This window comes from Argentina silus (assembly GCF_951799395.1).
Source record: "Argentina silus genome assembly, chromosome: 12".
Classification (NCBI taxonomy): Eukaryota; Metazoa; Chordata; class Actinopteri; order Argentiniformes; family Argentinidae; genus Argentina; species Argentina silus.
The window spans coordinates 6026959-6042034 of NC_139666.1; the positions used below are offsets into that span (position 1 = coordinate 6026959).

The window sequence follows — 15076 nt, forward strand, 5'->3', positions numbered from 1 at the left end:
ACAGACATTGTTTGTCTTCATACAAAATAAAAATGTCATGTGTGTATAAAAGTGTCATGTCTATCAAATCATGGAGGTTAGTTCGATTTTCTCAGGGCACCCCAATTGGAAATCGGGGGACCTCGCATGGTGTCCTGACCCCCAAGTTTTGGAAATGCTGCACTCCTCTCTCTGCTGATGGCTCAGGCACAAGCAGCTGAATGACTGACAGCTGAGGAGGGCTGTGCCTGCATCGCTCCCGGCGACAGCCATCTTGCCTCTCCTGCCTGCCCAGACCGAGTGCGGAAGTAGGAACTGTACAGTGCGGGGTTTAGCGTTCCGCCTGTGGACGGTTTGCAAGATCCTCCACCCGACACAGACAAGACTGTTCTCCGTTAAACGCAACACATCGGTGATTATCAGAAGCGCAAGAGATGGCAGGACGATTACCGGCGTGTGTTGTGGACTGCGGGACAGGGTAAGCTAATTCGAACTAGACCGCCTTGCAGACAGGGCACCGAGATTTTTGGGTGTCACCGAAGCGAGCAGTCGGCTGTCAGCAACTGGGTGTGTGTGTGTGCTAGCTGGTTAGCTTGCTAGCACATAGCATCATTGTAACCTTTGATGCCCATCCCATACACTCAACGGGATGTAAAAACCATTTTGTTTGTTCGTAAATGCAATGCCGTTCTAAAGTCGGATGCATAAAAACGGTATTTGTTTGACGCCATTGTGTACATTAATAGCCTTAAACCTGCTATTTGCTTTCATCATCAGAAAATGTTATCTTCCTGTCGAGACCATTTCAATGCAAGAATCGACCAATAGGCTTCGCAAGCAACCAGTCCTGATCGCCGGCTCTCGCTAGTTAGGTGTAGTGTAATGTCTTTAGGACAGTCTTATAGTGAACAGTCTGAATGGGATTTGCACATTTATTGGAAAGATAAATGATTTGGTCACTAAATGTATGCAGTTGATAAGTTTTTTTTTTTTAGTTTTTTTTACGGCGCTTGCACACAAGTCTGTCAGTCATCATCCCCCGGCTTTGAGCAAGCGCACAGCGACTTCCTACATTGTCGACACTTCCTCATTCACGCTTTTTAGTCCATATATGGTCGTTTTCGGCATCCTAACATGTTTTTTGGATTAAGTTCTCTCATTTCTCTCATGTATCCGACGGCTGGTTTCCCCCACTTAACCCGTATTATCAGAACTCAAACTCAGGCATATGAGGCGCGCCATGTGGAAAAAGCCAAGTTTGACAGATTGGCACAACAACGTTGTAGAGTGACCTCCCCGTTTTTTTCAACACTGTTTGCAATGCATTGATTGTGCATACTTCCGCTGTGATGATCATTGTTGTACAGTCAATCTTATCATCTACACCATAGATGATAAGTCAATATTTGACAGAGCTTAACAAATAAGACAAATATGATTTAAACATCCCTTCATAATGCACTGTAGTGCCCCACATCCCAGTATTCTGTGATCATGAACTAGATGTCATTTTATGTTGAATTAAACCAGTAGTCCTACATGATGCTTTGTGCCTTCTTCTGTGTCTTATAAATGTCGGTATTGTTGTGACTCAGGCTCTGTTCCTCTTTCCTATTGGTGCACAGTGTTGTGTAGTCTATAGAGAGAACATTATCTGATGCTCTGTATAGGCCTGTTAGTTCTGCTCTGTTAGGGTTTTGGGTTAGATGTAGCTATGCAGTGTTTGCATGTAGGGACATGAACTCTTCTTCTTTCCTTATGCTGCTGCATACCTCTCTCCACTTATCCCCCATCCCTTTGGGCTATTAGCAAGTGTGTGTGTGTGTGTGTGTGTGTGCGCGTGTGTGTGTGTGTGTGTGCGTGTGTGCGTGCGCTTCTTTTGTCTGCGCGTGCCTGCCTTAGGAAGAGGAAGGGAAAGCTGAACAGCAGATACACACACACACACACACACACACACACACACACACAGACAAGACCTAAGAGCAGATGTTAGAAAATGCCTAGAGTAGTGAACAGGAAAGGATGAGTTGAACAGCAGTTCAGTACTCTGTGTGTGTGTGTGTCTCTCTCTCTTAGTACTAGCAGAGGTTAGCCAAGAGCAGTACACCACACCACACCACACCACACCACACCACATCGGCAGGCAGCACATGAGTCACCCTCACTACGACCCAAATGTTTGAACTCCACATCCTCTTACCTCAAGCACACAAGTGGGACACTATTATTAGAGTCGAGCTTCTCCATAGTCAGACAGAACTGCAGCGGCGCTATCAGGGCTAAATCTGGCCACGCTGCTGTCAGTGAGAGGAGGGGAGGGTTGTAGTGAAAGCAGGGGAGGTTTGATACCGTTCCTCATTCCGCTCCATGCATTACAGTGAGCCCCGTCCTCCGAATTCTACCTCCACCAGCCTCCACGCGTGTTTGATACCATTCCTCATTCCATTCCATGCATTACAATGAGCCCCGTCCTTCGATTTCTACCTCCACCAGCCTCCCCTGGGTGAAAGGGCCTCTGGATTGTCATAGGCTACGACTGTATGTTGTGTTTTGCTGGGCGTCAGTTCTTGGGCATAGCTGCCGAGAGATTTAGGCGTCGCTTTTGATTTTGATATTTACTGGGCCACCTCAGGACGAAGGTGGAGTCATTGTTCTTCTAATCTTACACAGTAAACAGTTTAGTGTTCGTGCTTTAGGCTGTAATGGTTATGTAAACATAGGCTACCCAAGGCAGATTGGGCACACCTGGATCAACAGGAGTGGTTGGTAGGGGAGGAGGAAAACAGGGTGCTGTAGGGGGTGGGAGCTGGTGTCTGTTTTGGAATGCAGCCTACTTCTCCTTTGAGGATAGGGGTCCACAGGTAGGGGTGTGGTGCAACAAGCATGTTGAGGCTGGATGGTGGGTTAGGGGGTAGTGGCAAGGGTCTGGTTTGGAATGCAGCCCCTCCTGTTGGAGGTGTCCACTGGTTGGTAGGAGAGGAGTGTGGTGCAACAAGCTTGTTCTGCCATGAGGGTGGGGTAGGCTGTAGGTGATGGGGTCTAGTAGCTAGGGTCTGGTTTGGAATGCAGCCCGTCCTGTGCGGTGTCCACCGGTAGGTAGAGAGGAGTGTGAGAGTCGTGCAACAGGCATGTTGAGGCAGGAGGATATGGTGTAGGTGATAGGGTGTAGGTGGTAGGGTGAAGGAGTTGGGGTCTGGTTTGGAATGTAGCCCCTCTTGTGCGGTGCCCATTGGTAGGTAGAGAGGAGTGTGTGTGTGTGTCGTGCTCCAGGCATGTTGAGGCAGGAGGAGAGATGAGGAGGCCCAAGCCTCAGACACGCTAGGACTGATCTCAGGAATGGAGCTGAGCCCAGTCTATGTTTGTTATGGTCAGAGTTCACTACTATGTGTGTGTCTGCTATGTCCAGTTCACTACTATGTGTGTGTGTGTGTGTGTGAGCCTACTACTACTACTGTTACTACTACTACTACTGTTACTACTACTACTGTTACTACTACTACACACTGAGCTGCTTCACTTCCTCTTGTTGTCCCACGCATGTAGGCTAGGCTAGCAGGTAGCTAGCCGTTGTTATGGTTACAATAGAGAGCAGCCACCTTCTACGTTGCTTATTGTGAATGTTCCACTTCAGCCAAATGAATAGCCTTGTGATAAAGACCTTGGAATGGAATGTGGACCTACCTACATTCTATCCAGGAGAGGCTGGTGGAGGTAGAAATCGGAGGACAGGCTTGTTGTAATGCATGGAACGGAATAAGTAATGATATCAAACACACGCATGAGTGATACCATTCCTTCCAACTATATTCCGTTTCATGCATTACAATGTGCCCGTCCTCTGATTTCTACCTCCACCAGCCTCGCCTGCTTGTATTTCTCTACTATGTCCCTTTAGGAGTAGGCTACTGTTTGTCTAAGAGATGTTGTTCTAACCATATTCCCGGGTCATGAATGTTAAAGACTGCTGCCTGCTGTTATGACTTCCTCTCCTCTCCTCTCTTCTATAAATAGCCTGACTCACCTCACACTCAGAGAGGCTAGTGTTGCTGTGACCTGGGTGAAGGGTAGTGTATTCTACCCACAGCAGGAGAGGCTGGTGGAGGTGGAAATCAGAGGACGGGCTCATTGTAACGCATGGAATAGAATGAGGGTTAGGGTTAACACATGTGACTCACTGTCACTGCTTTGGCAGTCTTCACCAGTGTCCTCTCTGGCCCTGTTTGAATACCTTCCCTCCCTCCCTCCCTTTCATCAGGAAAGAAATCACAGATTCTAAGGTGATTGGACTGGTCAAATCAAGCTTTCCCCTGCATTGCTTCCACCAATCAAGTCATGTCAGATCAGTGATTTCTTTGAGGGTGAATGGAAGGAAGGAAGGATGCATTTTAAAGAGTATTCCAACTGGGCCTATCAGTCCCCCTGGCCCAGAGCAGGAAGTAGTGGAGACTACTGAGAGAGAGAGGCCACATCTGGCTAGCATGTGGCTAGCTTAGCTAAGCAACAGCACTTCATGAAGGGATTTAGGAATGTATGGGTCATAAACTTTATAGACTAGGCTAGCCTTTGATGCTAATGCTAAAGGTGCACTAGGCTAGCCTTTGATGCTAATGCTAAAGGTGCACTAGGCTAGCCTTTGACGCTAAAGTACCAAAGGTCAGTTGTTAGGCTATGTGGGATAATGACTGGAAGTGTATAGTCTAGGCCACAACAAAAGACCACATGCCGTGTATGTGTGTGTGTGTGTGGGCGGTATGCTATGTTTAATGCCCACCTTCATGCTTACATTGTTATTAGAGAGTAATTACCTTGTTCCTACACGTGCATAGAGAGAAAGTGTTGACTGATGAATTCACAGCTCGTATCATCTGCTCACCACGTCCCATTTACAGTCAACGTTGTGTTTTCTTAGACTACTATGTCTTGGCTTAGTCATCACAGCAAGTCAACCAGAAAGGAAGCCTTGCAGTTCCTTCGAGTCCGTACTAGCGATGCTTCTGGGAGGGTGGGTAGATGGGTTTACACAGCGGTGGTTCACTTTAGGAAATATGAATAGTCCCTTAGATTCCCAAATGTGACATGAATGGCCCTTTCAATGCCCCCGTCCTATTGAAGTGTGTGTGTGTGTGTGTGTGTGTGTGTGTGTGTGTGTGTGTGTGTGTGTGTGTGTGTGTGTGTGTGTGTGTGTGTGTGTGTGTGTGTGTGTGTGTGTGTGTGTGTGTGTGTGTGTGGAGCAGGACGGGCTCATTGTAATGCATGGAACGGAATGAGGAATTCCTCATTCCGTTCCATGCATTACAATGAGCCTGTCCTCCGATTTCTACCTCCACCAGCCTCTGCTGGCACTCAGCTAACCAGAATAGCCTATGGCTTGTCTTGTCCACCGATGATGCTTTAATGAGAGTGTTGTGGTAACACCATGCTTTCTCTTGCAGATACACTAAAATCGGCTATGCCGGGAACACAGAGCCACAGTTCATCGTTCCATCATGTGAGTTTACCTGTCCTAAAGACTCTGTATGTATTCTAATACAGTAAAGTTATCTAACTAATGAATGACTACTACCAGTCTTGACTAACCTCTTCTCTCTCCTCTCCCATCTCTCTCTCTCTCCTCCCATCCCTCCTCTCCTCTCCTCTCCCATCTCTCTCTCTCTCCTCCCATCCCTCCTCTCCTATCCTCTCCTCTGCTATCTCTCATCTCCTCTCCCATCTCTCCTCTCCTCTCCTCTCCTCCTCCTCCCTCCCTCCCTCTCATCCCCCTCTCCAGGTATTGCTATAAAGGAGTCTGCCAAGGTGGGCGACCAGGCCCAGAGGAGGATGATGAAGGGCGTAGACGACCTGGACTTCTTCATCGGAGATGAGGCGATAGACAAGCCCTCATACTCCACCAAGGTACGAGGCGATAGACAAGCCCTCATACTCCACCAAGGTACGAGGCTATAGAAACACCCTCATACTCCACCAAGGTACGAGGCTATAGACAAGCCCTCATACTCCACCAAGGTACGAGGCTATAGACAAGCCCTCATACTCCACCAAGGTACGAGGCTATAGACAAGCCCTCATACTCCACCAAGGTACGAGGCTATAGACAAGCCCTCATACTCCACCAAGGTACGAGGCTATAGAAACACCCTCATACTCCACCAAGGTACGAGGCTATAGAAACACCCTCATACTCCACCAAGGTACGAGGCTATAGACAAGCCCTCATACTCCACCAAGGTATGAGGCTATAGAAACACCCTCATACTCCACCAAGGTATGAGGCTATACTGCAGACGAGCCCTCATACATTCAGACATACCCATTACTATACAACTCAACATACGCCACCGGGAGTAAGAGGATATACGCCAGCAAGGTACGAGGCTATAGACAAGCCCTCATACACCACTCCCTACCATTAGTATACAGCACACACCGAGGTGCCTGACCTGCTCACTCTCAGACACGGTTTCACGTCACACACCCACTCAATAACAGAGAACATTCTGAACTCTCCGTCAGATGTCATCATTTATTTAAGGGAAAAGCTCTGCTAGCAAATAAGACAACAACCTGCATGGCTCAGCTCAGCCACTTGGAGGAGGGGGGAGGAAAGGAAAAAATCCCCCCCCCCCCAGCCTTGTCACATCTACCCCCCCGACTACTAACACGGATGACACACACATGCTCTATTACAGTGTCTTTCAGTTAGTCCAATATTTGGAACCAACCCGGATAAGGGATTTCCAACTATGTTAGTCTGTTAGATGTGTTTCTGAGCTGTGTACCAGCGTGTCTGACCCCTGACCCTGACCCTGTGACCCCTAGTGGCCTATACGTCACGGCATTGTGGAGGACTGGGACCTGATGGAGCGCTTCATGGAGCAGGTCATCTTCAAGTACCTGAGGGCGGAGCCTGAGGACCACTACTTCTTGTTGGTAAGACCGCAGTGGGTGGAGGGTCAATGCTAGGTAAGACCCCAGTGGGTGGAGGGTCAATGCTCGGTAAGATTATTCTTATTCTTCCCTCTGTTGAACACGACTCCTTGCGTCCTCTCCTCCTCTCCTCCTCTCCTCCGTCCTCCACTCACACTCCTACTGAAAACGCAGGGAGACATGAGAGGAATGTGGGATGCCGTCTGAGGGATGACAACATGTGTTTGGTCACTGTGTAACTGATGGTGCTGTGTGTGTCCCTGCAGACGGAGCCTCCTCTGAACACACCAGAGAACAGAGAGTACACAGCTGAGATCATGTTCGAGTCCTTCAACGTTCCTGGCCTCTACATCGCAGTGCAGGTAAGACATCATCCCAGCTAACACTAACAATCACCATCTCGCACACACACACACACACACACACACTAACAATCACCATCTCTCTCTCTCACACACACGCACGCACGCTAACAATCACCATCTGTCACACACACACACACACACACACACACACACACACACACGCACGCACGCTAACAATCACCGTCTCTCACACACACACACACACACTAACAATCACCATCTCTCTCACACACACACACACACACACACACACACACTAACAATCACCATCTCTCTCACACACACACACACACACACATACTGACTGTGTTGATGATGCATTATATTATTCTGTCAATATTGTTTTACCCCAGTGGGAATAGTGTCATAGTGACATTCTGAATGTTGTCATCCCGACCCTCCCCCCAGGCTGTGCTGGCTCTCGCAGCCTCCTGGACCTCCAGACAGGTGGGGGAGAGGACACTGACAGGCACCGTCATCGACAGCGGAGACGGAGTCACCCACGTCATCCCTGTGGTGAGTCACACACATATATAAACACACATGTACGCTGCCACACACACACACACACACACAAACGCATGGACGCATACGCAGACACACGTACATGGGAGCACACACACACGTATGCGGGTACACACACACACACACACACACACACACAGATACACACACGTACAGAGGCTCACGCACACACACATATCTGGGCCCACACATAGCTTGTCTACACTGAGCTGAACAGACTGGATAGGTGACAGACAGGTAAAGGAAAGCTGCCTGTCGCCATGTTTACACCCATCCAGGTCACCTAGATCAGTGCGCAGGAGGGACAGGACACCCATAGAGCTAGAATGAGTGGCCATGTCCCTTCTTCTCATTCTATTTCTATAAGGAGACCATTAGTAGTTGGTGAGGAGTGGGCTGGCCAGGAAATAAGTCAGCAGAAGACGTCCGTTGGTCAGTGGTGAGGTAGTCAGCATCTTGGTATTAACTCACTAACTGCCAAAGAATTCCAGAACACTCACCACTGAGTGTTTTTATGTGGTATTTACCTAGCAACAATGCTTAGATGAATAATAATGTGTGCATTTTTGCTGAAGAAAGTCGCGCTTGGCACTCTATTGACTATTTGGGCGACTTTATTCACCCTCTGCACTGAAAGGGTTAAACTGCTCGGAAACCCACCAGTCAGTGCTGATCACACTGGAACACAGGCCAAACATAGCAGTGGGGAGGCCATGTGACCACGCTGCAATGCTGACTTCAGAGGAAAGATGACTTCAGAAATACAAGGTCTGCTACACCAATGGAGGGAGTTTCAGGCCCAGGCTACACTCAACAGAGGTTGAAGACACACCTGCGTCCCGGCTGCTCGATTTTTGTTTAATGTGCTATGACATCGCTTCCCCCTAGATGTGTGTGTGTGTGTGTGTATTATGGTTGTCATATGTATTGTGTGTGTGTAGTGTCTGCAGTAATGTAAATGTTTAAACATGTCCATTTCTAGGCGGAGGGCTACGTGATTGGCAGCTGTATAAAGCACATCCCCATCGCAGGACGTGACATCACCTACTTCACCCAGCAGCTCCTGAGAGAGAGGGAGGTGGGCATCCCCCCTGAGCAGTCCCTGGAGACCGCCAAGGCTGTCAAGGTAGGTCACCCATAAACTACATTACCCATCATCTCCCCTGAGCAGTCCCTGGAGACCATCAATGCTGTCAAGCTAGGTCACACACCAACAAACTACACTTCCCATCAACCACCACTGCCTGACAAAGCTCTAATGCTCTGTCCCAGTTCTTTCTTTAACCTTGCCCCTGGAGTGTCCACTGTCTTCCCCCACATGATTTAAAAGAAATGGACTGGTTTAAGAGATACAGTGGAGACTCCCATAAGCCCATGCTTACACCAATCCTATGCTTTTAGATCCATGTTAGGATCTAATACCCATGTTCTGTTTCATCCAGGGGATGCTGGTGGAGGTAGACATCGGAGGAAGGGCTCATTGTAATGCACGGAACGGAATGACGAATGGTATCGAGAATTACAATGAGCCCGTCCTCCGATTTCTACCTCCATCAGCCTCCCCTGGATGAAATGGAACATGGGTAGAAAGGTAGAATGAGAAATACAATGAATTGGCAGCAGTTAGTTATAGACTCCACCAGAGGGCAGCATTGCTCCACCATTGATATAGTGTGTTTGGTTCTTCCTCCTGAAAGAACTGAAAGCTATGTTTGATGTATTGATTAACTAATGTCCCCTACAGGAGTGCTACAGCTACATGTTTCCTGATGGATGTATTGGTGGATGTGTTGATGGATGTATTGGTGGATGCGTTGATGGATGTACAGTTGTGTTCAAAATAATAGCAGTGTGATTAAAAAAGTGAGTAAAGCTCAAAATCCGTATAATAGCTTTTATTTCCATACACGCAAATGCATTGGGAACACTGCACATTCTATTCCAAATCAAAACATGAAGAAAAATGTATCAAATTTGTTATTACTTTACAGAAAGTGAAGAAAAAGGAATATTAGGCTGTTCAAAAAAATAGCAGTGTCTGCATTTTTCTTTACAAACTCAAACATTAACTGAAGAATGCTTGAAGATTTAGCTTTCCTGTGAATCACTGAACTAATATTTAGTTGTATAACCTCAGTTTCTGAGAACTGCTGCACATCTGTGTTGCATGGAGTCGACCAACTTCTGGCACTTGTGAACAGGTATTCCAGCCCAGGACGATTGGACTACATTCCACAATTCCTCTGCATTTCTTGGTTTTGCCTCAGAAACAGCATTTTTGATGTCACCTCACAAGTTTTCTATTGGATTAAGGTCCGGGGATTGGGCTGGCCACTCCATAACGTTAATCTTGTTGGTCTGGAACCAAGATGCTGCTCGCTTACTGGTGTGTTTGGGGTTGTTGTCTTGTTGAAACACCCATTTCAAGGGCATTTCCTCTTCGGCATAAGGCAACATGACCTCTTCAAGTATTTTGATGTATCCAAACTGATCCATGATCCCTGGTATGCGATAAATAGGCCCGACACCATAGTATGAGAAACATCCCCATATCATGATGCTTGCGCCACCATGCTTCACTGTCTTCACAGTGTACTGTGGCTTGAATTCAGTGTTTGGGGGTCGTCTGACAAACTGTCTGCGGCCCCTAGACCCAAAAAGAACAATCTTGCTTTCATCAGTCCACAAAATGTTGCACCATTTCTCTTTAGGCCAGTCAATTGTAACCTATTCAGCACAAGTCGTTTTTTCAACAATGGGACTTTGCGGGGGCTTCTTGCCGATAGCTTGGCTTCACATAGGCGTCTTCTAATTGTTACAGTACTCACAGGTAACTTTAGACCTTCTTTGATCACCCTGGAGCTGATCATTGGCTGAGTCTTTGCCATTTTGGCTATTCTTCGATCCATTCGAATGGTAGTTTTCCGTCTTCTTCCACGTTTTAGCTGAGCAGCCTATCATTTGCTGCACTTCTTTATATGTTTTCCCCTCTACAATCAACTTTTTCATCAAAGTACGCTGTTCTTCTGAACAAGGTCTGGAACGACCCACTTCACTCCAATTTTCAGAGAGAAGTGCACTATAACCAGCATGTACAACATTTGCTGCCTTCGTCCTTAAATAAGGGCCACCTGTGTGACACCTGTTTTTTCACAGAATGAATGACCTCACTAAGTGAACTCCACACTGCTATTATTTTGAACACGTCCTTTTCAATTAATGATTAAATTACACAGAATCAGCAGCATGCATGTCATGACTGTTGGGTCTGTTGGTTTTCTATTACTCTACTACACCTACTAGTAAATTATTTGCCATGTAGAAATATAATTTCTACCAAAAACAGTGATTTGATCTGGTTAGTGATGTTGGACTGCTATTATTTTGAACACAACTGTATTGGTGGATGTGTTAATGGATGTATTGATGTATGTATTGATTGACAGGAGCGCTACAGCTATGTGTGTCCTGACCTGGTGAAGGAGTTTAACAAGTACGACACGGACGGGTCCAAGTGGATCAAACAGTACACCGGCATCAACTCCATCAGCAAGAAGGAGTTCACCATCGACGTGGGCTACGAACGCTTCCTGGGCCCAGAGATCTTCTTCCACCCTGAGGTACGTTTAGTCCACTGCCCACTGAGTGTTGATAGTTTGTAAAGTCGGTTGTAATGCCGCTGAAAGCAGTGGACGGCGGATTGATTTTCTGATGCGACGCCACTATATTTCCGCAGATGTGGAAAATCTTTAAGAATCAAGAATCGTCCGTCCTACGATTTATTAGACAGGTCGTTCAGGCAAAGTGTTGGCACGCTAGAATGATGATACCTGTCGTGAGACAATGTGCTCCATCCAGGAGATGTCAGCTCACGATGCTGATGCCTAGTCTCTGGCTCTTTAACCCTAGTGTGTTTGTGTCAACTGAACACCTCCCTCCCTGTCTGTCTGTCTCTCTCTCTCTCTCTCCCACCCTCTCTTTCCATCCACAGTTTGCCAACCCTGACTTCACCCAGCCCATCTCAGAGGTTGTTGATGAGGTCATCCAGAACTGTCCCATTGACGTCAGACGTCCCCTTTACAAGGTAACAGCCCTGCCCCCTGGCCTCACTCAGACATACGATTGTGTGTGTGTGTGTGTGTGTGTGTGTGTGTGTGTGTGTGTGTGTGTGTGTGTGTGTGTGTGTGTGTGTGTGTGTCAGACATCCCCTAACAGCTCTGCATCTATAAGGACCTTGGTCACACTCCATCAATGTCCACTGAACACTCTGATCTTGTAGTTGTCAGAGCCCTAGACTCTGGACCAGCCGGTCGGCCATGACGTCCTCATAGCATGTTGAGTTGTTGTGTGTCGCCTTCTTCTTCATGTGTTAAAGTGTTCTTCCAGCAGGGGAGGCTGGCGGAGGTAGAATTCCGTGCATTACAATGAGCCCATCCTCCGATTTCTACCTCCACCGGCCTCTACTGACTTCCAGGTTTGTTGTGTGGCATCGTCTTCATGTGTTTTTTTTTTAAGTGTACCCCGCAGTGTGTAGTCATCCCCCTCTCCTGGGTTCTCTCTCCCCTAGAACATCGTCCTGTCGGGCGGCTCCACCATGTTCCGTGACTTCGGCCGGCGCTTGCAGAGGGACCTGAAGAGGACGGTGGACGCCAGGCTGAAGATGAGCGAGGAGCTGAGCGGAGGAAAACTCAAGGTCAGGAACGAGACACACACACACACACACACACACACACAGGAGGAAAACTCAAGGTCAGGAACTAGACGTACACACACACACACACACAGGGGGAAAACTCAAGGTCAGGAACTAGACATGCATGCATGCATGTACGCACACACACCCCTACACACACACACTGGGGAAAAACTCAAGGTCAGGAACTAGACGTACACACACACAGGGGGAAAACTCAAGGTCAGGAACTAGACATGCATGCATGCACGCACACACACAGGGGAAAAACTCAAGGTCAGGAACTAAACACAGACAGACACACACACACAGGGAAAACTGAAGTTCAGGGACTAGACTATGTACACTTCGGGGTATTTTCCCAGACACAGATAGAACCTAGTCCCTGACTAAATCACACTTTCCATAGAACAGTTATTGCATCAGGGCTATTCTTTATTAGTCCAGTCTCTGTTCTATAAGGGTAGTCCTTACTAATCACACTTTCAAATCATCAACTTTATTTAAAGTGCATTTCACACAGGTGTCCCAACACACTTTACAAAGACATCTCATGACAACATAACACATATAATACACTATTAACACAGTGAAATAATGACAATCATATTGACCATGGTAATGGTGGGAGAGAGAGTTGCTATGGGACACTGTATGCAGAGTTTAAATCTAAGTCTTGAGGTTTGAATTTAAAAATGTTAACTGTCCCTGACCCTCCTCACAGGGGCAGCCCTTACTCATGAAGTCTTTGATCACGATGTAATACGCATCTGTCTAATCCGGTGTGATTGCTTTGCCTTGGCAGCCCAAACCAATCGATGTGCAAGTCATCACCCATCATATGCAGCGATACGCCGTGTGGTTCGGAGGATCCATGTTAGCCTCAACTGTAAGTCCCACACATCCATCACTCTGTTTCCATTTGTCATGTCTGGTGCAATCTTGAGTTACCGTTTTACCGTTTTTTTTTTTTTACAGCGTATGATTATATTTAAGTTGTTTCACATTCACGTTTACTCTGTAGAGAGCTCTCTGTGGTTTTGAAATAACACTCATCTGGACAGCTATTCATTATTTTTTCAAATTGACTCCCTAAAATGTAGTCCTCTGTAATACAATGAAAGGTTACAATCTGTGTGATTGCTGTAATTTAGTGTGCACTTTTAAGTACATACTGTGTCTCCAGTCCTCCAGGAGCCAATCTGAATGTCAGAGTACTGAGTCCCCCTCTCCCTCTGGTTTGAGAGAGGAGCGTGAACAGAGGGGGGGGGGCGTTGGTTCCTTAGAGGTTCATTATGATTAGCTGGTTGGGAGGTTAGAACAGAAGCGGGGGACACTGTGGCACGGGATTGTCAATCATCGACACCCCACTGGCGTTTACTTATGCAAAAATGCGCAAAAAATACCAGCTAAAAACACTGAATTCCGCTGAGAAACATCACAACGCTTTCACTTTTTAGTTTTTTAACAGCAATGTCGTTGCCGATCAAAGTTAGTTACTCTGTCGTGACTAAATATATAGTTTAATTTGCCTTGTCTATGTGGTGGTGCAGCGCCACCCTCCCATTGTTTGGGGAGAACCCTGATAACATCACATGACTCCCGAAGAGTTCCTTAGGGCTTCATTATGACAGCTGGTTATAACATGAGTTTATAACATGACCATGACATGACTCCTGGAGAGTCAACCTGAATAAGGCTTTATGAAACAGGACGCTAGAGGGCGTAGGAGGGGACTGTGAAGTGGTCAGTGTCATGTGAAGACGGTTTAAAGCCCATTATTGTGTGGTTTTAATTGCTCTGGTTATTGAGGTCGTAGATATGTTTTTAATCCACTTTGGATTTGTCCTTGGTTCAAGTATTCAGCCATACCATTAGAAGTAGCCTTGAGTTATTTATTTGATCTCACTCTCTTTGTTCAATTGAATGTATTTTATGAATATACATTTTAAACGTCACCCTAATTTTTGTTTATTTCTCTCTCTCTCTCCCCCTCCCTCTCTCCATCCCCCTCTCTCCCTCCCACCTTCAGCCTGAGTTCTACCAGGTATGCCACACCAAAAAGGACTATGAGGAGATCGGACCCAGTATCTGTCGCCACAACCCTGTGTTCGGAGTCATGTCTTAACTAACCACCTCCGCCGTGTCATCATTAGGGGACGGGGGGGGGAGTGGTTGGGAGGGGAGGGGAGGGGTCATAGGGGGCAGGGAGGGAGGGAGGGAGGGCTTGGGGACAGGGGTGCGTTTGTGCTTTTTGACAGCTCTTTCGGTTTGGATGTACAGAACGAGAGAGAAGAAAAGAGAGAGGGATAACCGAATTATTAAAAAAAAAAAAGGAGAAAAAAAAAAAAAACAAGAAGAGACCAGACCAATCAGAGTCTGGCTGGAGAGTTCTATTGTGAATGTTCCTTTTTTTATTTTTTTTTATTTTTGTTTTGCTTTCCAAAATGAGGGAAATAAGGGTTTCTAAACCAAACCGATTTAAGAACAGTTTTTCAGATCTGTCGAGCGGCATGCAGAAAGCGAAACGATGACGATGGTGAAGATGATGGTGACGACGACGACGACGACGATGATGATGATGATGATG

General features: G+C 46.9%; 1 protein-coding gene across 4 annotated transcripts; it reads left to right on the top strand.

Moving 5' to 3' along the window:
- The first annotated feature begins 259 nt into the window (after positions 1-259).
- LOC310813129 (actin-related protein 3) lies at positions 260-14676 on the top strand. 4 transcript variants are annotated; one of them, XM_083681986.1, is made up of 12 exons: positions 260-457; positions 5412-5467; positions 5747-5871; positions 6796-6906; positions 7170-7265; positions 7677-7784; positions 8776-8919; positions 11240-11413; positions 11785-11877; positions 12361-12486; positions 13292-13375; positions 14519-14676. In XM_083681986.1, exons 1-12 carry the CDS (start codon positions 414-416, stop codon positions 14612-14614), a joined length of 1257 nt encoding a protein of 418 aa, XP_083538112.1. In that variant the 5' UTR covers positions 260-413; the 3' UTR covers positions 14615-14676. The 4 variants fall into 4 exon arrangements, with proteins under 4 accessions (XP_083538112.1, XP_083538115.1, XP_083538114.1 ...); XM_083681989.1 differs by lacking the exons at positions 260-457; positions 5412-5467; positions 5747-5871 and adding an exon at positions 5882-5908; XM_083681988.1 differs by lacking the exons at positions 260-457; positions 5412-5467; positions 5747-5871 and adding an exon at positions 6047-6204.
- Positions 14677-15076: the final 400 nt, after the last annotated feature.